The sequence below is a fragment of the Macadamia integrifolia genome, chromosome 13 (genome assembly GCF_013358625.1).
Source record: "Macadamia integrifolia cultivar HAES 741 chromosome 13, SCU_Mint_v3, whole genome shotgun sequence".
NCBI classification, from domain to species: Eukaryota; Viridiplantae; Streptophyta; class Magnoliopsida; order Proteales; family Proteaceae; genus Macadamia; species Macadamia integrifolia.
The window spans coordinates 2,814,885-2,829,254 of NC_056569.1; the positions used below are offsets into that span (position 1 = coordinate 2,814,885).

The window sequence follows — 14,370 nt, forward strand, 5'->3', positions numbered from 1 at the left end:
AGCTATTACTTTACAAAATTTAAGACTTTTTAGAAAGAAACAAATGTTTAGGGTCCATTTTATGCACCATTAATCACTATGGTGAGATTTTTTACTTTTTTTTTTAAATCAATATTAAGAGAGCAATAAATATCAATATTGATCCTAGAAAGAAATGTATAGAAACAAGCTCTTAAAGAGTCTTGAGATGAGACTTTTAAGCATGGTCCATTCAAATTGGAATCCTAATTGGCTACTTCAAGTAACCAAGTATGAATCTTTCTTTTTCAGAATAATAGGTGTTGTGGGCAATAAGAGAAATTAAATAATTCCACATCAATGATTGAAGGGAGAAACTCGTGGTTTATAAATAATGTAAAACAAGTTTTAAAAACCGTGTGAATACCAGTTAGCCTCAAGTCTCCGGACCAAGATGCCCGAAGTAGACAATATCTACGTGGACACGATGTGGATCCCTGATCTTATCATCAAGAATTGCGATCAAGATCGTTTTTTAATCAGACGATTTACCTTATCCTGTTCCAATTTTTAAATCCTTGCCTAAGAGTAATATATGGCATAAAAATATAAATAAAATTTAGTTGATTGTGTGTGGAATCACGTGAGAGTGATGGTGGGTACTTTAAGCATTTCACACAGATCTCCTTAATTGGTGGGGTACACGTGCAATTAGCAGGTGGAAGGAAGGATGGATGGATGGATGATAAGAAGGTATAAAGCCTCAATGGTCCCACAAATATAATCTTCTCTGTTTTGATATATTACTAGTGTATACTCTATAAAGAAAGTAAATCTAGCTCATATTTTTTACTTGGTTTTAGGGTTAGTATTCTAAAAACCATTTCTTGGCTAAAGGAGACATGACTGAGACAAAATAATGTAAAAGCTTCAGCTCTTCCATAATTAAATTGTAAGAGACAACTTCTATGCTTTAGAGTAATAATAATTTATATGGGTAGTTCATGAAATTTATAAGAGGAATCAAATTTTAATTTGGTTTTAAAAGAGACACTGTTAAGACAAACTTGTAAGGTCCTTAGTTGTATCAATTATTTTATTGTCAATCAATAACTTTATCTTCTTTTTAATATAGACTTAAAAAAGTGGAATGAGGATGGCAATATTCTACTAAAAAAAAGAAAGCTTAGCTGTTTTAAGATTTTATAATATGAATTATCCTCTGTTCCTTAGTTTAAATTGCTAGTTTTATACTAAGCTGTGTTTAATCAATGGTGTAGGGAGATATTGAGATCTATAGGTTGATGAAAACTATAAACTAATTAGCATTTAGGGTTTTACCTGATATTATTTAGTAGTGATATGAAATTAATATAATATACAAAATGATATAAGATGGAACCTACCTAAGCATCAAGTTGAGCTTTGTTTAGTTCAACTAATACCCAATAAAGAGTAGATTTTAGTGATTAAAAGGAAGTCAATTCCATTAATAGTTAGGATCTGTTGGTGGGTACTAATTGAATATCTGAATTGATTAAAATATCCAAAATGACAGGTTTGCTTGATATATATATAGGGTGACTAATTGTTAGTTACTAGTAGTTGTTGCAGCTTATTTGATACTAAACAATATTAGCTTCTAATTGCACTAGATAAGACATCTTAGATTTGATAATGCCATGGTTTTGGATCCAACAGTTTTTGAAAGGACATAATTTTATTGAATGTTTTTGAGTATTAGAATTCAATCGAGAGGGTGAGTAAACACCGATGCATCTATCTCAGGATATCGGCCGAAAATCAGGCAGGATCGTCCGATCCTAATCAGGATTAATAGAGCCTAATTCCTCTCCAATACCAATCTTCAAATTTTTCCTCTCATCATACATAAGGGCACCCTTATTTCACCAATTTCCAATTTATTGTTCATTCCTCCATGCTTCTAAATTAATAATCTCTCTTCTGCTTTCATCCCTTGATTGATATTAAGTTCAGGACTCTCTCTCAGCAGTTATGAATTAAATCTGCTCTTGCTTCCCCATCCCTTGATTTTTTTTTTTCTAGTTTATCACAGTTGTGTCCTTCCCATCTCTTGGAAGGTTCCATGCACCCCCACCCCCACCCCCACCCCAATTCAGTCCAGCTTCAATTTCAGCCCATTCCTTGCTCATTAAATGCCCAAATTATTTATGCTGCATAATATATAATGACAAAAATACCCTCACCTGCTTGTAGGGATATCTCAGTCATGATATCATTTGGGTTTCTTATATGGAGATATAGGGAGAAGAACCAAGATAGATTAATTAGTTACTAAGTTAGTTAAAATGGTTGTTTTGAAAAAAAAAAAAGAAAAAGAAACCAAAACTATAGTTAAAGTTAAAGAAAGTTAGATGGGGTTGTTGACTTGCCAGTGTTGAAATGGTTGTAGGGCACATCACCTGTTCCTGTCTTTTTGCCTTTCCTTTACACCATATTAAAAGCTTAAAATTTGAAACATTTTTTGTTAAGCTTTAGTAGAAGATGGCTTTGCACAATGAAAATCTGAGACCTATGGGTACTCAAACTAGTCACTGAATTATGAAATTCACATAGAATTACTCAAGTTGTATCTTGAGAATGAGGAATTATTCAATGAAAGCTTTAAAAAAAAAATTAAAAATTAAAAACTATATATATATATATATATATATTTATAGAAAAATATTTCTTTCAACGGGCTATAATGTTCGTCACTTCATTTTAGTATTCACAAGCTCCTATAGGGTTTTAATATGCATCTGAACCCGTTATGGTGAATGGATTCTTATTCATCGTGTCTGAAATAAAACTATTTTTTCTTATAGAAGAATGAAAAGAAAACTCTTTTCATTATTTATTTAAGAGACTTGAATCTTTGAGAATATTACCTTTCTTGGAAAACTATGTATTTTTATGGTTGATTTGATCTATATTCTTAGAATAATTCTAAGATGATAATGAATTTTAAAAATATAAAATTACCATTAAAATATAATTCTAAGTTTTAACTTTTAAGTGCAGAAATCATGACTTCGGGCATTATAAGAGGTTGGGCTATTTTCAGAAAGTTTAAATGGAGAAGAAACAGACCACATTAATAATGCAAATACTTTATTAATGAGATCTCACCAAAACCAAACAAATATGGCATATTTAAGGCAACTCTTTACTCAAATCTTTTAATGTTTCCTGAAATTGTTATGTGGGGTGTTGCTTTTAATGGTTCCTTTCAAAATAAGATGTGACTAACGGTCACAATTGTAAGAAATCTCACGATCTCAAGTTAAGTAGTGACTTCCTGTGATTTCTACTTCTATTAACTCCTAAGAATAGGCACACTTTAATGAAATTGTCATTTTAAATACCCATGAAATAACTCATTTGATGGTAACATATTACCCTCCAAGATTTTAAGTTGTTGGTTCTCGGATTTGAATCTGGATCGGGCTGGATCAGATGAATTTAATATATATATTTTTAAAAATATTGTATCAAAGGATTGGTATCAGGTCATCCAAGAATCGGATCTGATCCTCGGATTAAGAAAAAAATCCCTTCTCATTAAATTTGGGGGTGGGGGTGGGGGTGGGAAGCGTCTTAACTATATATTTTTTAAAATAAAATACCTTTCCCATCTATTGTTTGGAAGCAAGGAAAAAAAAAAGTAAAAAATCTGACTTTTGCATTGGAAGTTGACTTGGGAAAGATAGAAAAAAGAGAGATAATTTAATGCTTTACATAAGAATTACAATGGGATAGGTTATAGTGGGTTGGTATGGTATTTGAAACAACCTATGGTATCTAATTTGACTCTTTCTCAACCCATGGGTGTTTGTCTAATCATCTAAATAAAAGGGAGAGGGCTCTAAGAAACAAGTGTTACAAAAGAGCAAGCATATCAATGAGATGCCATAAAATAATTTCGTATATAAGAAAATAATAAGATCATAAGAGAAAGTAAACATGTGTTTTCCTAATGGTTCAAATAACCATTGCTTTCTTCTTAAATTAAAAAGTCTGATACTCATTCTTTGTCTCATGTTTATGAAGATAAACCTTCAAACATAAAATAGTGTCATCTAGATCAAATGATGTTGCTATTGATACTTTTTCATAAATGAAATTTAGTTGCTGCTTAGATTGCAACTAAAGAAATGAAATATTTACTTCCATATTCCCTCTAATGTTCACAAATATCCTTTTTAAGTTATAGTTTTTTTTTAAATGTCTTTCTAGATTCTATTCCTTTGGCCAGCTGCAATCCAAGTGGCCGCTAAGTTTTTTCCTTTTTCATATATTTCCTTTTTAACGCTCATGCAAGTCAAGAAATCGGGTTGAAATCGTCTGTAATTCCGATCTCGTACAATTCCGTGTAATACCACCTTCAGGCGGTGACACGTGTATTGATATCAATACAATGGTTCAGATCTGGTACAACTAATAAAACATTAAATCAGTGAAAAAACATTTAAATCAGATCTAGACCATTGTATTGGTATCAATACACGTGTCACCGCCTGAAGGTGGTATTACATGGAATTGTACAAGATCGGAATTGCAGATGATTTTTTTTCCAAAAAACCACATTCTTCATAGAAAACATTTTCTTTAAAAAAAAAAAATAAAAAAAATAAATAAAACCTCCAAAATGGATATCCACCTTGCTTTGCTTCCACGCGCAGTATTGTTAGTCTGTGACCTTGTGTGTGGGGCTGTCAAGCCGATGCGCAAACGAGAATTGCAGAACACAAACAAGTGGGACCCACTTGAAGACAAGTGCGGGGACCCACACCACAGTGAAAGCATGGATGAAGGCGCATGGGATTCCTCGTTTCCCTGTTAAAATGGGATTTTTCTTTTCGCTTTTTTTTTTTTTTTGTTAGATTTTTTTTTTCCTCTTTTAAAAGGTTTAAAGTTTTAACAGTAGAAACAACCCCCTTTTTTTAGCCCAAATACCAATTATACCCCTCTTATGTCATCTGATTGGATGAAATTCCCATAATACCCTCAAACAGCCGAGCTGGAATCCAAATCAGAACCGGACAAAATTGACCTTAAGATCTCCCCCCTTCTTCCCTGCTCCCGACGTCCCTCGATCTTGTCCATAGTCCATACTCTCACTCACTATCTCTCTCTCTCTCTCTCTCACAATTTTAAAAATAGAAAAATATATAATTGGGAGGACAAAAAAGCGAGACACACAGAGAGACGAAATTATTTATATTTATACCCAAAAATAAAATAAAAAAGCACCTTTTTTTTTTCTTTTTTTCATTCATACACACAGCACATTTCCTGTCCATCTCCCACTTTTCTCCAAAAAGCCAGATCCCCCCACCCCTTCCTCCATCTCATCTTAATCTCATCTTCTTCTTCTCTCTCTCTCTCTCTCTGTTAAGTGCCTCTCACCTGCCTCTCTTCCTTTCTCTCTCTGACATATCTGTTGAAACGACCATGTCTTATCTCCGACGGTTTCAAGCTTTCCCGGAGAAACCTTGTTGGTTTCCTTAGCTTTAGGGTTTGTCTTCTTTGGAGTTAGGGTTTCTCTTCGTCCATCTCTCTCTCTCTGTTTCTTAGATCAGGTCAGATCATCTCGTTCAATCTCTCTTTCTCTCTCCCTTACCATGTCTTCTCTCCGACCAGATCTCAAGGGTCGAATATGGCCAGAACCAGAGCGAGAGCCGGGGTTGGACACAGAATCCGAAGTAGAGATCGATCACTTCGATAGGTTACCAGATTCTCTGTTACTTATAGTCTTCAACAAGATCGGTGACGTTAAAGCTTTGGGTCGTTGCTGCGTCGTCTCTCGCAGGTTCCATGACTTGGTTCCTCAGGTGGATAACGTTGTGGTGAGAGTTGATTGCGTTATCTCCGACGATGATTCCTCTTCCGGTGCCGCCACCGCTGATAAGAACCGAGGTGCGTTTTCGAACTTTGTTCGTTTTGTGTTCGGTGGAATTGTGAAGCCTCTGCAAGCGCTTGGACAATTCCTTGGACCCAAGAAGAATTTGTCAACTTCTACAGCGTCGTCTTCCGGATTTGGTGGTGGTAGTGGTGCTGGTCTTGGGGGAGGTGAAGAGGACGATACGGAGGCCAGTGGAGTCACACACCACTCACCCACGCAGGTCCTTAAGAACTTCAATGAGATCCGCCGGCTACGGATTGAGCTCCCAAGCGGAGAATTAGGGATCGATTCTGGTGTTTTACTCAGATGGAGAGCCGACTTTGGATCAACCCTTGATAACTGTGCGATCCTTGGTGCCTCCTCTGTTCTCTCCCCTGGTACCGCTAAATCAGACACCGGTGGTGGTGATGCTTTGTATGTTGGCGGCAATGGAGATGACAATGGGAACATACCTGAATCGTTTTATACCAACGGGGGTCTGAAATTGAGAGTCGTTTGGACGATTAGCTCTCTGATTGCAGCTTCTGCAAGGCATTACTTGCTCCAGCCGATAATTGCGGAGCATCGCACCCTCGACAGCCTTGTTCTCGCAGATGCTGATGGGCAAGGTGTGCTGTGTATGAGCAGAGAGCAATTGGAGGAGCTTAGGGTGAAACCCTTGTCTGCTTCTACCGCTTCGAGGCGAACTCTGGTGCCTGCACTCAACATGAGGCTGTGGTATGCTCCGCACTTGGAGCTGCCCAATGGGGTTGTGCTGAAGGGGGCGACACTGGTTGCCATTCGGCCGAGTGAGCAACCAGCGTCGACAAAGAAGGACAGCTCTGATTGTTCTTGGGTTTCAGCAGCTTTTGAAGAGCCATATGGGACGGCCGCGAAGCTTCTGGTGAAGAGACGAACTTACTGCCTTGAGATGAACTCCTTCTGAGGCTATGGGAAGTTGAGGTAATTTTACTAATACCTCTTCCTCTATTGATGAACTGTGAAAGAATGAATCCTGATTTCCAGCTGATTACAGTTTCACACAGATTGTATTGTTTAAATTTTTGATGTTCTGAACGCCCTTGTAGAAATAAATAGTTACTTAATGGAGTACAGTTTAGCTGGAAGACTTGCTTGTTTCATCTTGTTTTTCTGTTTCTTTTCTCTTAGCTTTTGATCAATTTCCTTGATGGGTCTTCTTGCTCTTGCTTCTGAATTGAGTATGACTAAAAATTTAGATAAATTTCTTTATGGAAATTCCAGGGTAACGCGAGAGGTGCTTTGAGGAAGTGATGGGAGATGCAGAGTATTTTGTGAGGCAGAAATAACTTATCATTCACGGAGAGATGAGATTAGGGGAAACGTTGGGTGCTCATCTGAGATCTTTGGTTCCTCTTTCTGTCCAAGTGAGAGAATCCCCGGATGGTGCTATGTTCAGTAGAGGGATCGTTTGCTTATGTGTGGTTGAACCGAAAGAAATGCATCTGCTTTTTGTTTTTGTTGTGGGCATATGTTTGTTACAGAGTTCACACATTCAATCCAACTCAATCTAAGAGTGATGTTGTTAGAGCTTTAAAAAGTTGTTAGTCAGTCCCAACTTCAAATGAAAATTTCATTGTAAATGTGAATATTGTAGGTAACATATGTTTTTGCTCTTGTGAATATCTTCTCTTTGGAATCTCCGCCCCACCAAAATTTTTTTTTCTTTCAATTGCCAATACCCCATTTAGGTGGGATAAGGTTATGGTTGTTGATTGTTGTTTTATTCTTCATTAAGAATCATGAGTATTACCCTACTTTGAGATTTCGGTTTCTACCATGGTTTTGATTGGTTTCAGTTAGTCATTTTGGTAGTCAAATGGTCATTATGATCGGACTTTAGTTAAATTTTAACTAAACTTTTTTAAACATAGTGGAACCTTTAGATTAAATAATAATAATAATAATCTAGGCTGATTTTGTATTTTAAGTTGGTAGTATAAGTCATCTCTTGCTGTATATTTTTTTTAAGTAGTCTATTCTACATATAATTTAGTATACACAAAATTTAATAAAGCAACTAAAATTAAAGAAAAATATTTAATATCAAAAAATGTAAAAATGCAAATACTAGTGTACTAGTAGTCTTGGGCAAGTTTACAATCAATGTTAAAACACAAACGAAAATTTTCTTTCAATCCTATGTTGGCACTGCATATAGCTATGGGAAAGTTCAAAATCTATTGGGTAAAGGCTATATTTCTAAATTTGAATATTACACAAATCTTGTTAAATGTAGCTAATAGGCACTAAAAATGTGTTAGTCTTCAGCACTTTGTTCCGTTAAGAAATATTAGGTCATTTAATAAAAAGGGAAAAGATTGGGTATTTCGCCAGTATACCTAGATCTGTGTTTCTCTTTCACTCCCTCAGCTTGGAAATGTTTTTTTATGTACATCCTAACATTTCCACTGATTGAGTTGCTGGTTCTAGGAAAATTGGTGGCATACTGAATCTCCTCCCTTATAAAAAAAAAATACTAAATCTGAAAGATTTTATTTGGAGTTTTTCATTACCAGTAGATAATTTGAAACTACCGAAATGGGTCTAGAATCTATTTTGATCAAAACAATAATGTTTTATATATAATGTTTTGTATTAAAACCAAGTTGAAGTGGAGTCAAAATCGAAATTTTGGATAAAACCCTGCATTCCTATTGAGTCACATTTGGTTTTCAAGAAAATTCGATTGAAATTCTACATTTCTACTGAGTGGCATCCAGTTTCATTTTGATTTTCTTCAAAAGCGAAGTATTTTGCAAATTTTTTATGGTTTCATTGTTACAGAAATTTCAAAGTATGAAATTATTTGGTTACATAATTTCTTCCTTGAATCATCTTCTGACCATCATTGATAAAGAGTAATGTTTAAAAACATAGATTCGAGTAGGCCTAGATCGGCCATTTAGAATCGTTCTTGGATTGGCCATGGGCCCATGAAACGGTTAAAAATAAACAAAATGTATGGACCATGGAGAATTTCATATATCTTCCCTTCCCCGAGTCCGCCACCCCTCCTGTTGCAATACCCACCCTCTGCGGCTTGTTTCCCTCCCCCTCCTCCCGTGCAGCAACTTACCGACACCCCAACCCCTCTCAGTGCTCTCACCATCTTCACCCTGTATTTGAAATCCTTCACTCTAGCACCCCCCAGCCCTGCAACTCCCATCCTCTCCCTTTCACACCCTTTGTCTCTATTTCTCTTTCAACCTTGCCGCCCCCTTTCCCTGCAATTTCCACTCTTCGCTTGTCTTTCCCCTTCCCACCTGTCTCCTCCCTATGTTTCTCTCCCCTTTCCTCTTCTTCTTTGCCCCTCTCTGTTTCTCTCCTCTCCCTTGTCTCTCTTTCCCTCTCCTCCCTCCTCCCTCCTCCCTCCTCCCCATCCCCATCCCCATCCCCATCCCCATCCCCATGGTTAGTCAAAAACTTGATGACTTCCATTGCATGTGGTGCAAAGTTTGCACTGGATTCTCCATTAGAGCGGGTTTTCCCTATTCTTTCTCTTCTTCTTCCCCACCTCAGTCTTTGGTTCCTATTTGGTATAGAGTCTATAGACGTACAACATAGTTTTTTTTTTTTTTTTCTCCATACGGCGGTAGCCATATGTCTCATGATTGTGGGTTTTTATTGGTTGGATCGGTTCTCTCGGTCCAACGGTAAGGTATGAATATTGTGACCTGGTGGCCAAACGATAGAAATAGCCTCTCGACATTCTTGGGGTAAAATTGTGTAGTTCTTGCCTTCAGGCCTCGCACATGTGGGAGCATTGAATACATCCTCTTTTATCAGTTCGGATTAAAAAACCACAACCAATCCACCTTGGTTCGCTCCAAACCAGTCAGAGTCCCTCGGTCGATCTAATGAATCTTCGATAAAGAGGATAACGGATAGCAGGAAAATACATAGAGGGTTGTTCAAGGGAGAATCCTAAATCTTCTATCAATCCTTACATTGTTGAGATTTTAGGACTTCGAGTTATGGAGGTATAAGAGCTATAGAAGTATTTTCTCATGTCGATTATTTTAGCCTTGGAAGTATCTTAATATTTCACTGGAGGGAATGTACAGTAGCTTTTACAGATTTTGAACACTACCTAACCTTGAGAAAAGTCCATAGTCATAAGTCATTCAGGTTGATACCTAAGGTTTCTACTCAGGAAAAAAAAATTCAAAAAAAGACTATATATATCAAGTGGAGGAATAAATTTTGTTAATTGACATAGATAGCTTTAGGTTTAAAGTTGATAAGAAATTCTCCAACCCTGTCCCCCCACCGCCCGCTACTCACTATGATTCTTCAGCAGCTGTTGTTGTCCCTGCTGTTAGTAGAGAACAATACCCTAAACCCCACTTTGACCAACTGCCCCGATTCCCTGACCAACTTGAGTGGTTTTGCCCAGTCATTGACATCCGACTAACTAAAATGACCGGAACCCATTTCTGTGGTCTTTCTTTTTTAAGCACAGTGAGAACCTGGTAAACCATTCGATAAAAGATCAAATCAAATCAAAATCGGACTTCGTCTTAATGGGTTGGCCTGGCATTAAACCTGTAACTGGACCGAACCGACTGATTGATACCTTTCTTTTAAAGGGAGGATGGAAAATAGGCCTTCCCATAAAAGAAAAGATGACAAGAGATTCTTGAAAGTTTAGGGTCTAACATAAAGCTTTCCTTTAATGTCAAACCTACATTGAATGATTTTTTAGGTGCCCTCATGGCCTTAGTATTAATAATATCCCTTTATGAGAAGGGGAGGCAGCATAGGCATGACAATGCTTCCTTGGTGGTATAACAAAATCATGATTTGGGGGGTGAAGCAATGGTTACCACCCACTCCAGAATTTCAAACAGAATCTTCCCATGCAACAACAGGCAACTCTCAAAGCTTTTATAAGCTTCTCACATGCATTATGAAAGTGAACCACATTCATGAATAATTGTTTACCAAATCATCCAATAAACTCTGATCAATCATATCATCTGTTAATTGTAATTTCTTTTGGGCCATGGTCTGTCCAACAGTGGAACCCCTTTGTCATATATATTGGGCCTTATATAATGGATACTAAGCCTCCTTTATCCATTTCTTTAAGGCAAAGAATGGAACTAATATCATCTTATTAAACCCAATAACTAAAACTTAGTAAAGCTCTAACACTTGCTTTGTGCTTCCCTTATTAGTGTTTTTAATTAAGCATGAGATGAAATGATCCCTGAAGTCCAAATCCAATCAAACTATAGTTCCAAACTGATTTGTATTTTGGCCATGAATCATGGATTTTGATAGATTAAATGCTAGTTCACAGTCCACAAGAGACAGAACCAGAGCCTAAATTTAATTTATTTAGTGGGAAATTCATACTTTGTTAAGACTGAACAGATAGATGAAGACAACAAATCCAGGTAACAAAGATGATGGTTTTCAGGATCTTCAAGAAGGCTATTCTAATATTGATTTTGGTCCACACAGGTGTAAATAAGGCATGCAGAGGTCACTGATGGAACCTTCCTGGGTGGAGAATAAAGCACTAGAAGTCAATGAGATAACTCCAAATCATATTATGTCCAGAGGATTAGGATAAAGAGCTCACAACCAATAGCTACAAATCATATTATATCCAGAGGATTAGGATAAAGAGCTCACAACCAATAACTACAAATCATATTATATCCAGAGGATTAGGATAAAGAGATCACAACCAATCCTACCCTTTTAGACAATGTTGCTCAATCATGCCAGTCATGGAATGGTTCATGACTTCTTATTTCAATGAACCATTTGGTTCTCCCACAAGGGGTGTAAACCAGCAGGTTTGGGATGGGCTGAGGTAGGCCAACCAACCAGCAATACTAAGGAACAGGCTCAACCCAGGCCTGGCCCAAACCCCAATTTTCATCCAGATTGAAAACCAAGAATATTGGGCTGGACCTGGGGCCCACACAGAATAGCCCCGAGTTTAAAATAAGTTCGGATCAACCTAATGCCTTTAGAAACCCGGCACTGGCCCGAGACCTAACCCAAGAAAGCCAAGCATGCGCATGCATATGATGTATGCATGTAAAACATAGTGGTGACTGGGCCGTAGTCAGGGCTGAATTGTTTGGGCCAAATGTTGGTATAGCCTGTCACAAGTAAGCTCTGTTCCCTTCCACATTACTAAAGAATGGATCGTGCTTGGGCCTGCACCTAGGGAAGCCCTTTATTGGAGTCTAAACTCTGAAGTCTCTCTCTCATAGCCCAATATGAAAAAAATACTATTAAGTTTATCTCGAATTCTTGACCCGTTTTGAAGATTGACCTGTTTTGACATATTTTTGTGGCAATTTGAATGAGAAGTTTTCTGAGATCTGTGATGGAAGCAAAGGGGTAGGGCCAATAGGTCAACCCACGACTTGGAATATATAATGTACTGATATCTTGTTGAGAAAGTCATTGTATTTTAAGGTTTTTCCAAGCTAGGGTTTCAGGGGAAGTTTTCTCGTCGCTACTTGGGTGTAATATCTCTTTTGCATAGTGAAACATCTTCTTCTTCGCCAAAGGACGTAGCACACCACACCGGTGTGTGAACTTCATTAAATCTCTGTGTTATGCTGATCTATTGTCTATTTATTTTCGTATTTCTTGGTGTTTGCTCTAACAAATTCACAAAGCCTCATGCCTATTAAAAATGTGGAAATTAGGACCCTTTAGAAACCAATGTTGCATGAAACAAAAGAATAATAATTTAGAAGTTTCTGACAATCTAAAAAAGCAATTATGTAATCTCCTCATCCCAATTTACAGATGGTCAAATATCAGAGAATAAATTCGTACAAATTGATGATGAATTTTTTTATTCTTTGCTCTATTTCCTCTTAAAATGGAAATTATTATTATTATTTTTTTTAGTAGAATAAAGTGGTAAAAATTAACAAAATAAAATAGGGATAGCAAAAGAAAGACAAAAGGAACAACGATTTTACATGGTTCACTTAATATGGCAATGCCCATGGTTAAGTGATAAATCAAAGCTTCCACTATTTTGATGAAGAAATTACAAACCCTCACACATACCATCTCCTTGTGAGATCCCTTCAACTCTTTATATATATATATAGGATATAGCATTAAATAATATAGAGAAAACCCTCATTCCCAATAGAATAAATTATCCCTAGATAACAAATATCTTAAAAAACGTACTAAAAAGATAAGGTTTCACGAATAATACAACTTTTTTCTTTAAACACCAATAACAGTCATTCGAAAACAAAACAAGTTGTATTATGATTTGGTGAGGGATCATATCATTGCAAAACTATAAATTTCTTAACAAAACAAGAACTCATAGAACTAGCAGATCAAATGGTGAATTCTGAAACCAAGAGACAATACCTTAAATTGTTAGAAATGTTAAATCCTACCCTACAAGCTCAAGTTGAACCAGAAATGGGGAAATAAATATTCTCAAAAAGGAAAAATAAATAAATTAATTAATTAATAGCCACCTACAGACGCTTTCTTCGGGTGTTCTGGAATCTCCTGGCAATCCTTCTGGTCCATGCAGTAGTAACCTATAACGGTTACTGCATGCATCTTACTGTTGCGGGAGATAAGCCAATCAAAGTTGCCTGGGTCCTCCTAACGGTGGGATCACTCTTGGGCTCTATTGAGAGGACTCTGGGTTGCATCACAATCTTGTGACCAAGGGTACTTCTCTCTCTTCAGCACCTAACCCATATCCATTTTAAGGGCCATCTGAAGAACTGGGTTTTGGTTTTCGGGTCTATGTCGACACAGGTCTAGACGAGCCGATTAGCGTCCCCCCACATATAAATAGGAACCTTAATTGGTAGCACTGGGAAACCCTATCAAGTGAACCTTCAGAATCGGGAAATTTGGTGGCTAAAGGCTCCACAGGCAGTGGCAATGGAGGAAACATCCCAAGTAGGTCAATTTCCAGATCAGTCTCCTGGACCTGAAGTATGGAAGCCTTTAATCTGGGAGACCATCTTCAAGTTTTGGTTGAGGTCCAGGGCTGTTGTAGGGATTGACAGAACCCTATCACCCATCTTCCAAAATGTCAGCTACCCCACCTCCCATCAACAATGTAACCTGCAATTGCCATGCAAATGCCATCTACATGTCAGTTTACAATCTGGCTCAGCTTCAAGAAAAATCTCCTACTCCATGTACAAGATCCACAAAACCACAGCTATCCATATGGAATTTTGTCCAAGATGGAAGCTTCCCTGCCATCTTATAAAGCTTCCACCAAGTGGTAGTCTTTGCAGATAGAATCCCATCTGACTTTGCTAACGGCTGTCTTATGTCAGTATCTGCCCAGAAGAACTAGCTGGTCATTTTTCATTTGTTGCACCTTGTGCATCACCGAAATGCAACAAAGACCATACTCCCTGTCAAAAATTTTGAAGTGGAGAGAGAGAGGGGGGGGGGAAGTGGAGAGAGAGAGAGAGAGAGAG

General features: G+C 37.3%; 1 protein-coding gene across 2 annotated transcripts; it reads left to right on the forward strand.

The window, feature by feature from the left end:
- The first annotated feature begins 5,271 nt into the window (after positions 1-5,271).
- Positions 5,272-7,528, forward strand: LOC122059741 (F-box protein At5g46170-like). Of its 2 annotated transcripts, XR_006134121.1 has the most exons (3): positions 5,272-6,829; positions 7,130-7,197; positions 7,276-7,528. XR_006134121.1 is itself a non-coding variant. In XM_042622764.1 (2 exons), the coding sequence occupies exon 1, from the start codon at positions 5,607-5,609 to the stop codon at positions 6,810-6,812; it is 1,206 nt and encodes a 401-aa protein (XP_042478698.1). In that variant the 5' UTR covers positions 5,272-5,606; the 3' UTR covers positions 6,813-6,829; positions 7,130-7,528. The 2 variants fall into 2 exon arrangements, 1 of the variants encoding a protein (XP_042478698.1); XM_042622764.1 differs by having other exon boundaries at positions 7,130-7,528.
- Positions 7,529-14,370: the final 6,842 nt, after the last annotated feature.

Bases quoted from the DNA above. Each gene is read 5' to 3' on its own strand.
- LOC122059741 (XM_042622764.1), top strand. From the start codon at position 5,607: ATGTCTTCTCTCCGACCAGATCTCAAGGGTCGAATATGGCCAGAACCA.